Source organism: Stegodyphus dumicola, chromosome 3, assembly GCF_044657685.1.
Source record: "Stegodyphus dumicola isolate Sdum_Otavi_A_Nest chromosome 3, ASM4465768v1".
In the NCBI taxonomy this organism is placed as follows: Eukaryota; Metazoa; Arthropoda; class Arachnida; order Araneae; family Eresidae; genus Stegodyphus; species Stegodyphus dumicola.
Genome location: NC_140770.1, coordinates 55,488,488 through 55,508,239, shown reverse-complemented (window position 1 = coordinate 55,508,239; position 19,752 = coordinate 55,488,488). Strand labels below are relative to the sequence as shown.

The 19,752-nt window shown below is 31.2% G+C and overlaps 1 protein-coding gene across 1 annotated transcript; it reads right to left on the bottom strand.

Moving 5' to 3' along the window:
- Positions 1–591: 591 nt before the first annotated feature.
- On the bottom strand, positions 592–18,985 carry LOC118187253 (uncharacterized). Its single transcript, XM_085812901.1, has 6 exons — positions 18,837–18,985; positions 17,587–17,795; positions 13,216–13,314; positions 6,922–7,000; positions 3,842–3,955; positions 592–1,095 (listed from the first exon to the last, which is right to left on the bottom strand). The coding sequence occupies exons 1-6, from the start codon at positions 18,874–18,876 to the stop codon at positions 845–847; spliced, it is 792 nt and encodes a 263-aa protein (XP_085669027.1). The 5' UTR covers positions 18,877–18,985; the 3' UTR covers positions 592–844.
- Positions 18,986–19,752: the final 767 nt, after the last annotated feature.

Genomic DNA, 19,752 nt, shown 5'->3' with positions numbered 1-19,752 from the left:
AATTATGTATATGTTTTCAGTTCGTCTGCGGTGTTTGTCGATAAACCTTGTGTGGAATAACGCTTTCTGTTTATTACTTTACAATAGATCCAGTCTGATTTATTAGAGACTTACATATATTTTGTTTAATTAGAAAGACGAAAATCATTAAAAACTGCGTGCCATTGTTGCTGATATAATGAGAGAGTATTAATTTATTTTTTCTATCGAAATTTTTTATGTGAGTTCCATATCGCACCAGACTAAAAAATATACGACTATGAATTGTACTTTTTGGCATCGTTATTAGAGAAGAAGATTACAGCCGTATCGTTCTCTCTGTTGTTAGATGCATTACTCTCAGTCTAACGTAACTGCAATCGAGTATTTACGCTAGTATTATTGTATAACCAGAATAAGAATTTTAGTGCATAATATTGCCTGCTTATCATTTTTACGTGACGTAGCAGATCTTAAAACATCACAGTATTTACTAAGTACAAACTTTCCTCTTATACCTACTGTTATCAAGCATACTTTTGAACTTTTCGTAGGATTTCTACACAACATAAAAGTATTTTAGAATAAACTAAATATATTTTTAAATGCGAATTCAGGTCTGGAAAGAATTTTATATAACACAATTACGAAAAGAAAAAAAAAACTGTACTATTTTCAGTCACACTTTTTGTTTTTATAAAACTTATGATTAAAACCGATAATTAATGAACATACTTCGCTACATTACATTTCACATAACCAAAGATTAAGCTTCCTTTGATTAGCCCAAAGATAGTACAAAGCAAATTGCTATTATAGTTCAGTCTCCTTTTGTCAGTTTCAAATGAAACACTGAGATAACTTCTTACTCCTCGACAGCTACTCGCTGCATCTTTTTAGTTTTGCATTCATTGAACCATGTTTCGTATTCTTCGCATATTTCTCTTTCCAGTATTTTGAAGCAAGGTAATCGAACGACATCAAACATGAGTTTGGCAAACTCGAGGGAACTTTCGGATCCTTCATCTTCGAGGCATTTCCGAAATTTCTTAGCACTTTCGCAAGATGTGATTGGCCAAGGAAAGACGTTGAAGTAATGATGCCGTTCGCTAAAAGCTGAAAACAAAAGAAGTCAACAAATTAATTGAAGCGTATTAAAATTTATATATTTAATTACATAAAACATAAAATTATTAATTAAATTAATAATTTTATATTTTCTTGTAAAATGTAAAGGAATACTTTTGCTGTTAAATTCCACGGACGATTAATAAAAGCAATACGTTTAAATTATAAGCATTTAAAATATGTATTGATTTATACATATGCTTGATATAGATAAAAAGGTCGATAATTTGAGCTTTTGAATAACGACGAAATTTGTTCTAAAGTTTATTTTAATTACAATAAAACCTTGTCGAACGTGGTGGCTACGTCATTAATGCATCAGCAAATTAGCATTAACTTTACACGGAAAAATGTGTTATATATAAGTCAAATTAAGAAAGTATGCATAATTTAAACAAACTTAAATATTGTTGCTGTTAAAAGAAAGAAACGAAACAAATGCTAATTGAAAACATTTTTATTGTTGCTTAATAAATCCATGATGCAATTATTAGCCCAAAGGGCGTTAGCCCAGAAGAGCTATTAATTTCGTTTTAGCATTTTGTGGCGGTTCACTATAAACGGAATTTCGATTTTCAAATTGCTGCCATCAAATATTACGCCCAAAGGGGCTTTTTTTAACGTTTTCTGTGATATCTTTATTTATTAAATATCATGTTCTTCACACCTAAACCATATATTCAATTCAACAGCAGTATTACAAAATATTTAAAAGAGGATATCTGTACAATTTCCGAGTCTTGCGCATTTCCTAGTCTTGGAGATAAAAATGTGTTTTTCCTTGTACAGTGTTGCCATTGCTCGCTATGAAATCGTTGAGTTTCTTAATCAAAAAATCATAAATGCTTTACAAAAAATGAAATAGATAATGAAACAAACTCATAATTTAGGCTTCCAGATTACCTTATTCGGATGGACACGTATGTTATTCAAAATTTGATGATTTAGATACCGCTGTTTTATCACAATGCGAGAAAAATATATACATTTATGCGGATTTTTCATTATTTATTTTCTTTAAATATAATACAGGGCTCTAATATTTGGTGGGAACCATTTAAAAAGTGATTCGCCGTTTGTAGCGAATCAACGCAAAATGCCAAAAAGAAATGAATAGGTCGTCTGGGAAATTGCCCCTTTGAGCTAAAAACTTCTTTCAAAATGGGTTTTGTTTTTATTGTATCTGTGTGACCGCAGCTATCAGTAACTTTACATGCATTTTTTTAAAATCTGCATCTTTCCGTTCTCTTCACCGCAAATTAGTTGATGTGTGCTGATTTAAACCGAGGGATTGAATGTTTTAGGTTTAGAGCTTCTGGCACCTTCGCATTGCAGTTACGTGCTATTGTCAACTCTGCCAAAGTTATTCTAGCTTTACTTATCTTGCTAGCCGCTGTGTGAAATACGCACCAGTAGTTACTTGAGCCAACTTATCTGTCTTGTAGACTACTTTGTGGGTAGTCTCAGACTACATTACCTCAGTTTGAATTTAACTTCATTTATGTTATTTAAAAACCCGCAAGTAACGGAATTATATTCTGTAGTACAAGTGGGGACTTCTAATAATTTAATGAGTTTGGTTTAAAATCTCTATGTCTTTATCATCTTATTTCAGACTCGTCTGAAATAAACTTAACTGTCTGTATAACTCGCTTTAGTGCTTTAAGACCATTCTAGATGAGTCTGAAGAACTTTGGTTGAAGATTCTATACAGCTAATTCCCTATACATTAATTATTTTATAACTGTTAAGTTGTTTCCATTTTCCTTTATCAACGGCTTCAAAATGTTTTGCAGAATTTTGCAACCTGCCTTTTCACACACGTTTAGGCTTCCGATATTTTAGCCATTTTACACTGCTGCATGGTCTGCAAAAGTAAATCCTTTTTCCAATTTTGATTTTTCTAGATTTCAGTAGTAACAAGAATAGTTAGGTTTTAAAGTCTCACAACTACAGCAGTATTTACGATTTTAATTTTATTTAGTCTCCTATTTCGTGCTGGTGTGTTTTCTTAATGTATTAAAAAGAATAACGTTTCCGAATCTTTTGTGCGCTGTTTTGAAGGTTTTTTATCTTTATGTAGTTTTTGTTTATGTATCATTTTACATTTCATTTTACTTTGATTATGGATTTACTTTTATCACATAATGGCAGGAAGAGCGAAACACGTGTGTTCGGCACTCATTAAACATCAGGTTTTAATTGTTTTAAAAACTAACCCCTTGAAAAGTTGTATTTGAAGCATTAAACAGCAAGTGATAAATAGTTTTTATTTGTTTCTCCTAGAAATATGATGTTCAAACTTTGATACGCCTTTTAAAAAATTTTTACATTTAACATTTCACTATCAATTAAAGATAGACAAAATTAATATCTTAAACAATTTTTCCTAGGATAGGATAATCTTTCTAACAAAATTTTTTTATTGTAATAATTTCTTTAAATATAAAAAAAAAGATATTTTATTAAAAAAAATATTTTATAAATAGTACGAGTAAATGTAAATATTCTATGAAAAGACTAAAAATACAAAAAACATTATTTTTACCTTCAACTTACTAAGTATTTGTCTCACAATTGACAATATTCAAATTACAGGGTCAATTTTTAACAGTAATTAGCAGACTTTGTTTAGATTCCATTAAAATTTAAAAAATTACGTCGCATTTTCTACAGTATTGTTAACAGACAATTTATTTTTTAATAACAACGAAATTCATAAAATTAAACTTACGGGGAATGACATCAGAGCTGGTATGGAAGTCTCTGCAGCAGCTATCCAATTTTTTTCGGTCACCCAAATCTTTCAAATATTTAGGCCTAGTTTGTCTTGTACACCACTTAGTTCCTGAAATGAAATTTTATTTATGTGGTCATTGTTGTGGGCTACGAGTATGTGTTTGTTTTATTGAATAAACACTCCGCATGAACACGTAGGAACTGACAGTTTATTATAAAAAATTAACGATACAGCAAAATCAATACCTGTAAATAAGAACACGGATATTAAGCAATTCCTCTTTTGTTCAAGAAACTTTTCGTAAATTCAGCCACCTATCTTTGAACCATAAATCTCAGATCTCATTAACAAGTCATTCAAGCTCTCGTAACCGTTATTTATATACTTTTTTTCCCAATGCCGGGCGCTTGCCTGTGCCAGCAGCACTTACGGCCACACCTAAGGCCAGGATGTGGTGGTCTCTTTATTATGGAGGCAGCTAATAGATGGGTCACTATTGCCTCCTATGAGGAGACACAATTTTTGAAAGCCCACTTTATAAAAGGGCTAAAACTTTTTGAAGTCTAGCCGTAAATACATTTTGGCTAGACTTCAGAAACCAAAGTGACCCTTAACAAATGCATTTAATGAAGATTATCAAGGAAATGATTACACATAGAATGAAATAGATGGAATTTACAGACGTAGAGAAATTCATGTCTTTTAACACAATTACAATTACAGTCTTGCACAGGTCATTCATTTTAATGGTGGCCTCGTCAAACCATCGGCGTAAACCAAAGCTGGATAAGGAAGATATAAAAATAAAATTAAAATGCATGAGATAAGGCCAGTGATAGCAGATGATGTTATTGTCATTCATCAATTAGTTCTTTCATTTCTAATGATGTTTATTCTTCCATTATTTACAGTGGGCTCCTTTTACTATACGGATTTATTCTCCTATCCAAAATATTTGAATATACAGGTAAATTGACAACAGCATTTTTTTTTAAATCATAATATGGACCATTCCTCTTTCCTGTGCCTTTTTTCAATTGCCCTCAGATAAACCGTATTTTTAAGTTAACTATGAACGTTGTCCTTGGTATTATCTCGGCCAGTTGGTAGCTGATTTTATGTAATTGAAGCTCTGTTGGACAAATATGATAACAGAAGAAACGAAAATTGCATGCATGAACCTGCTTACGTTTTCATTATCAAACTTTAATACTACTGCATTTGCTCTCTTATTCTATTAGAATCGAGAATAGAATAAGAATTATTTAACTGATATATTTATTATATTATGACTGATATATTTATTTATTTTGAGAATTATTTGACTGATATATTATTCAGTGCTTCTTCATCATCTCTATGGAAAATATTACTTAGAAGATGGAAAAATACGTAAAATTCACAAAATGTAAACTGTAAAGTTCTTGAAAGAGCATTATTTTTTCCATTGATTTAAAAAGTGATGGAAGTATCAAAGTATCAGTGTTACTAATTATTGAAATAAACTCTCAGTCCTTAATATGTCCATTTTTCGATTCACGACAGAATCATCAACAATCTCGTTACTCACACTAGCTTGCCACTTCTTCACTACTCTCTTTAAAACTGTTTCCCATCTCAGTTCTCGATGTTTTAATATTTGGAATATACCAACATCTAAAATGAATGAATGAACTATATAAAATGAACTTTAACCAGTCAAATATCTTTCATTCTAGTCGATGACATTTTGCCATCTTTCTGGTAACTTTATGATTCCGCGCTTACAGAAATTCTGGTCTTTACCAGCAAAATACTCAACCAAGTACGATTTAAGGTCACAGTTATTACTGAGACTTTCATCATTTAAAAGGTTTTGTAAACTTTGAATTAAATGATCGTCCGGTGGTGCAAGGACTATATGGGGTATGTCACATCACTTCTCAATCAAGTTCCAATGATACGTGTTGTTAAAGAAGTATGAGGCCTTGCATTGTCGTGGAGGAACACGATTCCTTTGCAATTTGCCAATTCAGGCTTTTTCTTTGATTGTTTCCTCTGGTTTCATAAGTTGTTGGCAATAAACATCTGAGCCGATCGTTGGGTTGCTTGAGAGCAGCTCAAAATACAAAACACCTTTGTAATCCCACCAGATTGACAGCATGGGTTTTTTCTGATGCAATCTAGGTTTCGATATGATTTCTGCTTATTCATCATGCTTGGGCCATGATCATTTTCGATTTATGTTATTGTAGACGATCCATTTCTAATTACCAGTGCTCGATTAAGGAAAGGGTCGATTGCAAATACTGATTCGTTGCATTAAGTAAATATTTTTAAATTCATGCGGAACCCAAATATCGAGCTTCTTAACGAGTCCAAGACATCTTATGTGATTTTCAATTATTGTGTGTGATACACTTAAACTTTTTGCAAATTTTCGCACAGTTATATGACGATTCGATTCAATTATGGCTTTAATTTTGTTATTATGAGCTTCAGAAGGTCGGCCAGAACACTGGTCATCTTCAAGCGAAAAGTCTCCAAAACGAAATGTTTTCAAACCAGTTATGACGCATGCGTTCTGTTACGCAATCAGCACCATAAATTTCACATATCTGTTTGTGAGCCCCAACGGCATTCTTGATTTTATGAAAATAAAAAAGTAAAATATGTCGAAAATGTTTATTTCTGCACCCCATGTTAAAATTGACCCTAAAGTAACAGCTGCGAACAAAGACACACGGTATTTGTTTCTATCAAAAAATATGAGATTGACAAAAGAATAACACAACGAACATAACGCTATCTATTTATGCAAACCCAAATTACTTTCTTGTAAATCCAATACTTAGCGGGAAGTAAACATTTGAAGGTTACAAAAGGCTTTAAATAATATTTCAATTTTACTATGGAATTTATCTTAGTTAATTATTTTCTTATGAAGGTTATTTGAGGCTGAATTATACGAAATATGTATGTATGATTTAAAGTTCCACTCTTATTTTTAAAAGGTTATGTATACAACTATTTACTTATTCACAGTCATTTGCAGATGAAAGAAATCATCAAATCTTTTAAAGTACATCCTTTACCTGGTAAAGTATTGTCCAATGATAAACGGCGTAACAAATTAGCTTCAGTTTCAGAGTGTTGGCTTTCTTTTTTTCTTCTCTATAAAAATAAAATTATCTAAAATTTGGTGTTATATTTCAGCAGAGAAAGAACACTATAAAAATGAATCGATACAGTTATTCAAAAAATAGTATATTAAAAAATAGGGATATTTCTTTACGAAGATACACCCTTTCAGCATTTTCAAGTGTTTTGCGTAATCCTATAAAAAACGACAAATAACTTTTACTTGCAATCTTACTTGTGTAATTTTATTTCGGAGCTCTGGTTCATAGTGAGTTTTAAATGCTGTTCCTTAACATTTTGAGGTAAGAATCAAAAACAAAGTCGTATGCAGAAAGTTTTTTGGGAAAAGAATTAGTTTGACGTGAAGACTTTTCAGAATAAAAGTAACAAAAAATTTAACGTAGTAAGTTTAAATTAAAAATATAATAACTGTATTTCAGCGCAAATATTTAAAGCATTTTCTTCACTCATACAGTTTTCCTTGGAATAATCATTCAAGGAAAAATGAAGAAAAAAGGAATTAAAATTTATTTTAAGAACCGTAACCAACGGCATTGGCACGTTAGCTAGATTAAAGTTCTTAGAAAATTAAATGGTATTGAAATTAATTTTAAGTGCCTTAATCAATGGCATTAGCACGATAGCTAGATTAAAGTTACTAGAGAATTAAAAGGAATTGAAATTAATTTAAAGTGCGTTAACCAATGGCATTGGTTTGGTTTATTAGATTACTGCAAAGCACTCGAGGGCTATCTGCCTTAAGGGAGGTATGCCTTCGTGGAGGACTTTTTAAGGAAAACATGCTCGTATATACGTTACACATGGGGAAAACCACGAAAACACCCCTGCAGCCAGCCCGTTCGCGGGATTCGAACCTCGGACCGAACTACCAGTGTTCAGCGACATTACCGCTCGGCCGCTGGTGGGCTTAGAGTTCTTAGGAAATTAAATGGTATTGAAATTAATTTTAAGTGCCTTAATCAATGGCATTGGCACGATAGCTAGATTAAAGTTATTAGAGAGTTAAAAGGATTTGAAATTAATTTTAAGTGCATTAACCAGTGGCATTGCCACGATACCTAGATTAAAGTTATTAGGTAGTTAAAAAGAACTGAAATTAATTTGAAGTGCGTTAGCCAATGGCACTGATATTATAGTTAGATTTAAGTTGTGAGGGAGTTAAATGGCATTGAAATTAATTTTAAGTGCCTTAACCAATGGCAATGGCACAAAACCAATGGCATTGGTACGATAGCTAGATTAAAATTATTAGGGAGTTAAAAGGAATTGAAATTAATTTTAAGTGCTTTGGGTAAGTAATGGGACTGGAACGGTAGCTAGATAAAAGTTATGATTCAAAGCCCCAAGGATAGTAGAAACTGAATAGGAATGTAATAGATATAAATAACATAAAAATAGGCAAAATCCAGTTTTTAATTTTCTCCTTTGATTGAGGTAAGTTGCCTTATTTACCGAACAGATTGAAACACAACATATTTCATTTATAAAGTTACCAAAGTGCCGTTTAAGCGTTTAAAGATATAATGTACAAGATAAGCAAACAAGCATTGGGGCAATGTATTATAACTTAACAGATGTTCAACACATCCAGATACCATAATGTTGAAGGGGCCTTCTTTATGCAGGAACCGGGAAACCCAATGGGGCATGTTTGAGTAATCCCAAAGAGCTAAGTATTTGCTGGTACTGTTAACTAAAACTGTACTGCAGCGGTTCTCAACCTTTTGACTAATGAGTACCATCTAAACAAAAACTGAAAAACTTTAGCTTTAATTATCAAAATATAAGATATAATACTTTATAACTTATATAATATTTAATTCTAAAATTTAGTGTGAAATTTGGCCTGTGTGTGAGACATCAGAGTTTCTTTATGTCTGGTAATATTTCACTTAGTTTTGACGGTAAATTAGAAAACACTTTTAATGCTGTTCTGCATTTATTTTTCAAATAAAACACGAAAGGAAATCCTTGTTCATACAAATAGGTTGTGCAAAATGGCAGCAAAAATTTAATAGCGTTATTTCAAATGCCTTTAAATTCGATTTTTTGGTTCAGCAAAAAGTTAACGAGTGTGTTAGTTTTGAAATCTTCAGCTAGAGTTCCATCACAGGAAATTTCTATCAATTGTTCTTTTTCATCACGAGATAAAATTTCAGGTACATTTGAACAAAATGGATTTCTAATCAAATTTTCTTTTTCATAATCCTCGAGATTATTTATTAGTGCAAAACAATGATTTTTATTGTCGGTTGCTAATTCTTCTTTTAGTTTCGAATTATTTTCTGTTAGAAAGCTTTTTAGAAGTGGTAAAACACTTAAAGTACTATTGTACAATTCTTTGATTATTAGTTCGAGTTCTTTTATCGTTGCACTTATTTTATCTCTAATGAAAAAAAAAAAAAAAAAAAAAAAAAAACTAACACTTTGATCTTGTAATCCTAATTTTAATTCATTTAACTTTCCAAAAGTCTCAGCTAAGTATGCTAAATGCGCCAACCATAATTCACTAAATAAACATTTTTGCAATTCAAGTTTTGAATCACAGATGAAAATTTGAATTTTTGATCGAAGTTCAAAAATACGATTTAAAACTTTCCCTCTGGATAACCGCTTTACTTCGGAATATTAATAAAAGAGTCTGATGTTCACCCATTTCTTAGCATAAAATCGTAAATATTCTTGAATTTAAAACTCGGCATTTAATAAAATTAACAACTTTCACAGCTTGATTCAAAAAAAAAAAAAAAAAAAAAAAAAATTCAGGTTTTTGGGGATTGTTTTGGATACTACAGTTTCACGATGAATACAGCAGTGAGTCAATTTAGTTTCAGGTACAACTTTCTTTATTTGAGAAATAATACAGGAATGATTTCTTGTTAAAGCCCGAGCTCCGTCACTGCATACGGCAATGCACTTATTCCACGGAATATCATTCTCAGATATAAAATTGTCACTAACTTGACAAAAAATTTTAAATTGAAATTGTCAGTGAAAGTTTCATTTGTAGTTGCTCTATCATGAAGAGATTCACAAAATAAATAATTTTCGGCAATTCGCTTACCTTCTTCGAAACGTATGTAAACTAATAATTGAAAAACGTTCTTTAAATCAGTACTTTCATTAAATAGCAATGTGAAATTCTATGTTTTATTTTTTTGAATAAGTGGCTCTTTTATGGAATTTGCCATTTCATGAATTCGTCGACTTACTGCATCGTTTGATAATGGAATATTATTAAGTTCATTAGCCACTATTTCGTTGAATAATGCTAAAATGGTTTCTTTAGTTGCTGGGGGGGGTAATAGAATATTTTCTTCAATAGTGTGAGTCTGCTCAGTGGTGGCAATTCTTAGGCTTACTAGGTAACTAGCTACAAAATATTCCAATGGTTGCCAGAGCCTACTCCAAAGAGAGGTTGGACTTCAATTTTGAGGGAGAGCACACCGGGCAAGATCCGAGAGTCTCCCACCCCTCTCCCCTTCCACCAGTCCACACGAGAGGACTTTCGACTCACCGCATATTTAGAGTGCCGCCATGTCGCACCGACACAATACATTTACAAACATCCATGTCTTCTCCGGGATTATTTGAACCCAGGTTCTTCGGCACCATAGTAGGCTCCCCTAACCACTATACCGTCTGGACGACTATGGCTAAATGAATATTTGTGAAAATTAAACGGATTATTTTGCTAAAATCTATGAGTGACTATTGACCCTGAACAAAGCTCAGTTCGCATAAATTTACGAATGTTAGAGAAAAAACTTAAACAGGATGCTGGTGTATTTAATTTTCTAATTTAACAGTTAAAATACTTTGTTCCTTTGCGTACCACTGGTTGAGAATCGCTGCTGTTTTATGAAGACACACTAAAAAACTTTAGAGTGCTGTGATATGCAGATATTAGTTGCTACCGTCCTCTGAGGTAATGTAATTTTCGATAAAACTGATTATGTATGTTACAGATTTAGAGAAATCATCTAAAATGGTTTACCTTCTTTGAAATGAAGATGAATACAGACTTTGCAGATGATGAATGCAATACTTTCGACACATTTTTTTAATCAGTAGGAGACACTGAGTTACGTTATAGATATTCCTGCGATGATGCGGCAAACTTGCACAATTTACAATAGTCTGTTGTCTTTCTAAACTCATTCTTCAAAGATGGCATTGTTTTCAAATGACTATGTCTGCTAGGATTTTTAAGTTTTGAAACAATGAAGCAGACACCGAAAGATAAGACATTTTGCAACCTCGATTAATATGTTTGCAGTCTATATGTCTATCAACCCCGATCTATATGTTTGCAAACATAACATCACAGACGTGGAGAACCAGATTGTCGTGTGCTTGGAAGAAGATGGTTACTTTCAGTATTTGTTCTGATGCAATATATGTTGTTATTATCCCACGGTGCCTCCTGCCGCAGTTACTGTTAAGTACCACAAATTTATATATTCTGTCAGTTGAAACGATAACTTGAAAATTCTTATCAGTGAAACACTCTGCGTTTGGTATTCATTTGGAAATGTTTAAGAAAATATTTGTGGAAAAACTGCACTGACCATTCTCAAACAGCCATGCGGTGGTAGTCACACAGTGATGCAAAATAAAATGGAAAAAAATTATTCTGAAATAGAACAATAGATATATGAAAGATAGTTACTTATATACTTCGTTTAGTTACCGAATACCGAAGTATGGCGGGCTGTTACGGCAGAAATTAGGAATTCTAATGCACAAGGGTTGTACTTCAATAATGTCCTACATTCTTTGTATATGAAGGTGATATTTTCTTTTTGGTGTCGAATTGTGGTGTTTAGTGTGGTGTCAAAAAATGTGTGGAGTTTAGAGCTGAACCCTCTATCCTTGTCTCAGTCATGAATTTAAGTATGACAATAGATCAAATATGATTTGAAATCAAGGCAGAAGGAAAACACGCCAAAAATAAAATTAGGAAAAGCAATAACTGTGTGTTTGGCGTAGATTTTAGATTACACTACCGATTTCGAAGGTAAACAGGTACAGGTCTCTTTTCAGCAGAAGCAAAGAAATGTGCAAGGAAGGGAAAGCCTCGATTGTATTTGTACCCAAAAGTAGTAAAGCGAACGAGAAGGTAGCACCATCTGTTGGTAGAAATAGTAACGAAAATTGAAAAGTTAAAAGAATTTTAAAGCGTTACGAAGAATTGGAATATAATTAAAATCTTCAACTAAACAAGATAAATCTTTGTGAATGTGAGAAGCTTCAAGAAACTAAAATTCACCAGTGAAAGTAGCTTTTTGACCCAAAGACAAAACTGTGATTAAATTTCCAACTAAGATTAGCTATCAAAGACTTCGTGTTACTACTTGATGTTCTTTTAGTTTGGCCAATATGTCTCAAATAAAATCTTTAAAAGTTTTACTAACTTAATTATTCAATTTCAGTTACTATTTCTTCCGACAGATGGCGCTACCTTGTTATTATCTTTACTCCTATTAGGTATAAATATAATAGTGGCTTTCCCTTCGTTTCAGATTTATTTGTTCTTGATAAAGAGGGACCTGTACCTTGTTTGAAGTTCAAATCGAAAGAGTGTTGACTAAAATCTATGACAAATACCACGTTGTTGCTTTGTCTAATTTTACGGTTTGAAATATTCACAACGTGACTTCTTTTTTATTTTCATTTAGCTTACGATTCCAGTATTACATAATGAGGTTAAATTAAATGTATAAAACTGAAACAAATTCAATAACATTAAAGTTTTGAAAACAGTAAAACTAAAACGTAAAATTTACAAAGAAGTTAATTACATCGCAAATAAAACCAGAATTACAGAAAAACGGCCAACTGCAAAATTCCAAAAATTGTTACTAATGGCTTTTGTGGTATATTATGCTACAGAATTTAGAAATGATAAATAAATAAGTAAAATATTAAAATAATTATTGCAAAATTTTATTAAGAGCTGTATTGCAGTTTGTTGGAGGGGGGGGGAAATCACAGTTCTTCTGACTGCATGCTCAGTTTTGGAGCTTTCACAGAAATATACACATTTCCCACACTTTATATAAATAAACTACATCCAAGAAAAAAATTCCTAAATAAGATTATTGTGTGGCACTACAAGTCTTAAAAAAAAAAAAAAAAAAAAAAAAAAAAAAAAAAAAAATTGGTATTACTAAAATATTTCCAAATCAAAAATTTCTTAAAATTAAAAAAATATGATTCTTTACCGTATCCCTGATGTATTTTCGACATTTTCTTCCCAATTTTCTGACATCCGTTTCTAGCATTTGGTATTTAACATTCTCATTTTTAGTTGATGAGATAGCCTGAAAAGGAAAAATTAGAAGTAATTATTTAATTACTTTAAAATTTTACTGCATAAATACATCTCTGAACAAAAAAATGCGGATGTAGTAGCCTGAGAACAACTTTACAGTGAGTGTAGAAAGTATTCGTACTGCAAAAGTTATGATCTAAAAACGCCTTGTTGATAAAAACTATAAGCTTAAATTCGACAACAAGTAATTGAATATGTATAATGAAATATGCCTGAATAGTTCCATGTGAAATTTACATGAAAATGAATGCATGCATAAAAAGGACATTTAAAGAAACAAAATAATCCATCATCGTGTGTGTAAAAGGTATTCGTACATTATACATAATGTTGAATATTTTTATAAATATTGATATTCAACATTATGTATAATGTGGAATTGAATCCACATGAATATTTTGAATATTTTTATAAATAAATATATTTATAAAAATATGGAATATTTGTGAATGAATATTTTTATAAATATATTTGAATATTTTTTATAAATATATTTATAAAAATATGGAATATTTGTGAATGAATATTTTTATTGAATATTTTTAGAAATATCTTTGAATATTTTTTATAAATATATTTATAAAAATATGGAATATTTGTGAATGAATATTTTTATAAATATATTTGAATATTTTTTATAAATATATTTATAAATATATTTATAAAAAATATTCGAATTTTTTTACTGAAATATATTTATAAAAATATTGAATATTTGTGAATGAATATTTTTATAAATATATTTGAATATTTTTATAAATATATTTATAAAAAATATTCGAATATTTTTACTGAAGTATATTTATAAAAATATTGAATATTTTGATTGAATATTTTTATAAATATATTTATTTAACACCTTGTAGGATATCCTTTTATCCTTTAGGGTGAACAACGGCTTCGAGTCTCCTTGGCATGGATTCAATCAAAGTTACTGTTACTCACCTAGATATGGATTCCCATTATTATTTAAGAGCAGTTATTAAGTCATTTTTATTAGAAATGTGCCTGGATCTAACATTTTTATGAAAAATGTCCCTTAAATTCTCAATGTGATTGAGTTCGGGTGATTGAGGAGGAAATTTCATAAACTCCAGAGAAATATAATATCCAGAGCCACGTATTTAGAGCTGTATGCTTGGGGTCATTATCATGCATGAAAATATATTCAGTATTTAAACCCATTTTTGTCTTACTAGACCGTAATTTATTTTTCAGAATATTAATATTTAGCAGATAGTTCCTAATGCCATTCATGGTGACTAAATTACCGATTCCAGAAGCACACATACATCGTCAAACCAACACCTCTTCACCTCTGTGATTTATCCTCCCCCCTGTTGGTAATAAACGCCTTTGATGCATTTCTGGATCTCGTTTCCTCCACACCTTTCGCCTCTCGTCCGTTAAAAAAACTATGAAATTTGATTCATCTGAAAAAATAATGTTCTTTCAGAGTTCCTTTTGTTCATTCACGTAATTTTTGGCGAAGGATAATCGTAACTTCTGATTAGTCTCACTTACAGGGAATTTTCATCTCGCAGCATGGTCATAGATCAGACAGTAACGAACAAGGGCTTAGAAAAGAACATGAAATTTCCTGTGTTTTAAAAAAATAAGAATGCGTTTTGGCGTTACTTCAGACTGTTTCTTTATATGTTCCTACGAAAGAATTTCGAGAATGTTCCGGTGAAGATATTTTTTAAAATTAACCCGTTAACCCCTAAATTATTTTAAAATGAGAATTTTTGAAAAATATTTTTAAATTACATTTTTTATATCATAAATAAAGGAATTATGAAGTTTCATTCAATTACCATAATTAGAAGTTCAGATAATAGGGGATCTATAAAAAGATCGCTGGGCGCTTCTAGTAATAAAAGAACAAGTATTTGCTTATTGATCTTATGTTTACAAATTTACGAATTTAGTTACAAAAATATGAATTTTTTGCAAAATTAAAACCAACAATAAGATTCAAAAGAAAAAAAAATCTTATTTGACTGATCTAAACTTCCTTAGTTATATTTTTATTGAGCAAATTTGCAATATTTAAGTGAGATATAGCGGAAAACATTTCACACAAATTGTTACATCGCATTTTGTACAAAACGTAATAGGACTTCCCTTACATTTTGAAACTGACGTCTTCTTTGGTTTCGTCTTTTACCTATAAGATGGTCTTTTCTACCTCAACGTACAGAGCCTATCGCTTTGGTCTCGATGACATCACCAAATGTCTTCCAATGCTTTTCTTCGAATTTGTTCCCAGTTTAAGGTATGCGACCGCGATATGTCTTCGGAAGTCTTTTATGCTTTTTTTCACCACTCATGTTCCAAGCGGTTCATCCGAAGTTTCAGAGTATTGTCAACATCTCCGCACCACATTATAAGTCAAAATTATAACAGTAGCCCTTGACTCCAACATGACCCATGATTTATAGCAAAACTGTCTTATTTTTCCACAGTTTCGCATATCTTTCTGTTTCATTTACTACACATTCGTTAAATTCGGGAGTTAAAAATTCTTCAAAAATTTCAAGTGGATTCATAATTTCTAAAATATTTGAAATAGTCGCAAGATTCTAACGATCATCTATAACCAGAAGCATTGTGCAGCTCCTCAACTTGCACCTATTCTATTAGAAAGGCGCTCCTCAATAAGCAGAAGCATTGTGCATCTCCTCAACTCGCACCTATTTTATTAGATAGGCGCTCCTCAATAAACAGAAGCATTGTGCAGCTCCACAACTTGCACCTTTTGTAATATATAGACGCTCCTTTATAACCAGAAGCATTGTGCAGCTCCTCAACTTGCACCTATTGTATTAGATAAGTGCTCCTCTATAACCAGCAGCAAAGTGCAGCTTCTCAACTTGCACCTTTTGTAATATATAGACGCTCCTCTATAACCAGAATCATTGTGCAGCTCCTCAACTTGTACCTATTCTTTTAGACAGCCGATCGTCTATAACCAGAAGCATTATGCAGCTCCTTTGTTATTACCTTCTTTGTTAAAAGCATAAGTAGGGTTACTTTTTGTCCAATTTGCTTTTGGTTGCATTTTTTTTTTATTATTTCGAACTAACTCTATTTTATTTTCATTTTCATTACTGACGCTAGGTGTAATGTTACGTCCAAAATCATTTATGTTTTTACCAATGGAGGGATCATTTCACCATCATCAAAGCACTCTTCGTCTGTTAACTCGTCGTTCTCAGGAGATAAAGTAATTACATCTGGCTCAATCTCCTTAGAAAACATATATTCTAATGCTTCTTCGGCGGTATGAAACACTTTACCCCTGGACATTTTGGAAAAAATGATAAGGAAAAAAAAAAAAAAAAAAAAAAAAAAAAAAAAAAAAAAACAGTATTAGTTACCACTAACGCCCAGGGATCTATTTATAGATCAGCATGTTTAAGCTAAAAAAATAACTATAAGAACAGTTATTTTTCTAATCTAAATCACGCAGAACAATTAAAGAGGTACTGAAAACGTAGAACACGTAAGAAATGTATAATTTAATTTTTTCCCCCATTGGATACAAAATCGATAGTTGCGCTATGAAGCATCACTTGGTTAACTTTAGAAGTTATCTGCTGGACTGCTCTGGAAAAGAATGTTTCAAAACGCCTTTTGGGGTATGGCCACATGTGTATGAAAATCAGCCAGTGACAAAAAGAAGTGATTAGAAGATATTGTTCTCAATGGTCCTTTTAAAAGTAGGTGATCTATAAATAGATCACTGAGCGGTAACGGGAATTATATTGCCGTAAGAGAGATTTATGGCTTTTACTATCACATTAAAGCTATTTATAGATAACGTTTTTTTAAAAATTTTAATTCTATGTATTTATAATTTTTCCATGACCAGTCATGACCGAGTATTTCATTTTTTAAAAGAACGTGCATTTTATTAGCTGCAGTGTATATTACAACAAAAGATCATATTTTTTTTATAAATAGGATTCATTTAATTAGTTTTATATTATTACTAATGCACTAAAGCTAAGAATATTCGAAATAATTTTCTGACATTCTTGAAGAATATAAATATTGTAGCTTAAGTTTCTTACCATTTATTTCTTGATTTAGTCACTGTGATTTTGTAATAATTATTATCTATATAGCTTTCAATAAGTTTTGCCTAAAATTAGCTTAACAACATAAGAAACGAATTTAATGAAACCGAAGTTTTTAAAATGGATTATTTATTATCATATACATATAATGCAACTGAAATAAAACAAATTCTAACCTCCTTGAACAATTGCCTAGCAATTGTTGCATTATCTGGAATTATAGTACATTCTTCAAGTCGTCCAGATGAACCTAGAAACGTCACTACGGTCATTTTTCCATCAGACAGGATGTTGATGGTGTCCCCATCTGATGTTCGCTTTTGACGATAAAAACTCTCCTCCACTTTGCACAGAACATATGTTATCATAAGATTTCCGAAGAAAGCTGACCATGAAAAACAAAGTAATATTAGATATAGAATTATTTATTTATTTATTGTAAAAGGAGAGTTGTTCACAAGTAACAAATAGTGACATTAAGGACTAGACAAGGGTTTAAATATTGCTCCCGAATTTAGCCAAATCATTAACGGCTTAAACATAAAACTACAATGGGTATTTAACCAAACTGACGTTGTTTAAAATGTTCAACATGCAAGGATAAACGAAGTATGAATCATTCTTCAAATTTAGCAGTATGATTATTTAATCTACACAAAGACAATCTAAGGCTAAAATCAATCTTAGGCTAATCTAAAGGCAATCTTAGGCTAAAATCTGTTCAGTTTATACTTGAGCTCATGTAGTAATGTTTAAAGTTTTTACTCATAAAGTTATTATTATTTTTTAATGTTGTCCAGAAAACAAAGCGGTTTCGGAACAACTCTGACGACAGACAGTGGTGTCATAAGGAGTACGTCTCTCTAATTACAATTAATTACATTATAGTTTGGTTAAATAATTTAAATATCGTAAAACACGCCTCAGATATCTGCCTGCTAGGTCAAATTTTTAGTATTCAACAGTGTTAACCACTGGACCACAATGAAGCTATGATAGCATTATGGAATGAAGTAATATGGCGAAGACGGAGTTCGTTCTTTCGAAGCCAATTTATGTTGCCTATTTATTGTAGATCAGAGTTAAAATATTCGTAATATTTTTAACTTATAATTTATCTTATTTATATAAACATTGGGTCAATAAACGTTAATTGTATACAAATTAAAAATATTAGAATTAAAATAATAATCCAACATACAATAGCTGCAGAACAAGTTAAGTTTTTTTTTAATAACTCAAAAGTGTTATAGCGATTAATCACGTCTTAAAAATAAGACACTGTTGCATTTTCTAATGAAAATTTAAATAAGAAATATCTGAAAGAATCAAATGTATCAATAAAATTTATAATTTTATATTTAGTCATTCTAAATAGTATGTCAGAGCTTAAAAAAGATTTGTACTAAAACAAAATGGTACTGACCGCGCCATAATAATCCACTGCTGCCAATTCTAAACTTCATACTGATGAAAAACGTTGTAGCAATAAGATCCTGTGACGTTTAATGTTTTTATCACTAGCTTCCCTGAGAGTGGCAACATATGCCCTTTACTGATTAGTAATCGAATGTTAATCGAGTACTACTGATATGGTCATAAACATTCGTATGCATCTGTTCGTAAGAAGGGTGAAGGGTGTGCTTCTGAAAACTAACATAAATCTTAAGCTTTTTATATTGTGTGTATTTTAGAAGGATTGCACTACTATATATATATCTCTTGAAAGACTGAGCATAGACTCATGGTTTTACTTTAAGAAAATCAGATCTCAGATTCCAATATTTTTTAGTTATGCCACATCTTTTATCTTTATTTTTTAGTTATGAGACAATCTTTCCTTAAGTAGCATCTAAAAATTTAAATTCCACATATTCTAAGAAATATATGAAATTTAATTTTTTTTTGTTACTTAAGGAAATAAATCACCCAGAAAAGGGTTTGTTATAGGCGAAATAGTCAAACTGTTTTGAGGGGGCTTATACACCTTAAACCCCTTATGATCTTCGAATATGTGATTGTTGCAAGAATTGGGATATTTTATTTATTTTAAAAGCAATTGCTTCCAACTTCGTACTGCTGACTACATAATACAGCTGCTTTGGAAACTAGTAACCAGAAAGTTTGTGTTGCCACAAATATTTTTGTAATTTAATCCGCTTTGGGACAAAATTTTTCGTCATGTTTCCACCTTGTGCGCACGATATTTTAAAAATGGCTGATGGTACATACTTGAAATTTCTTGGAATTCCTTATATGGGCACTATCTTCTAACTGAACCAAAGATATGATGAATATTTTAATATTAAAAAAAATTATGCATGAAAACATTCCAAATTTTT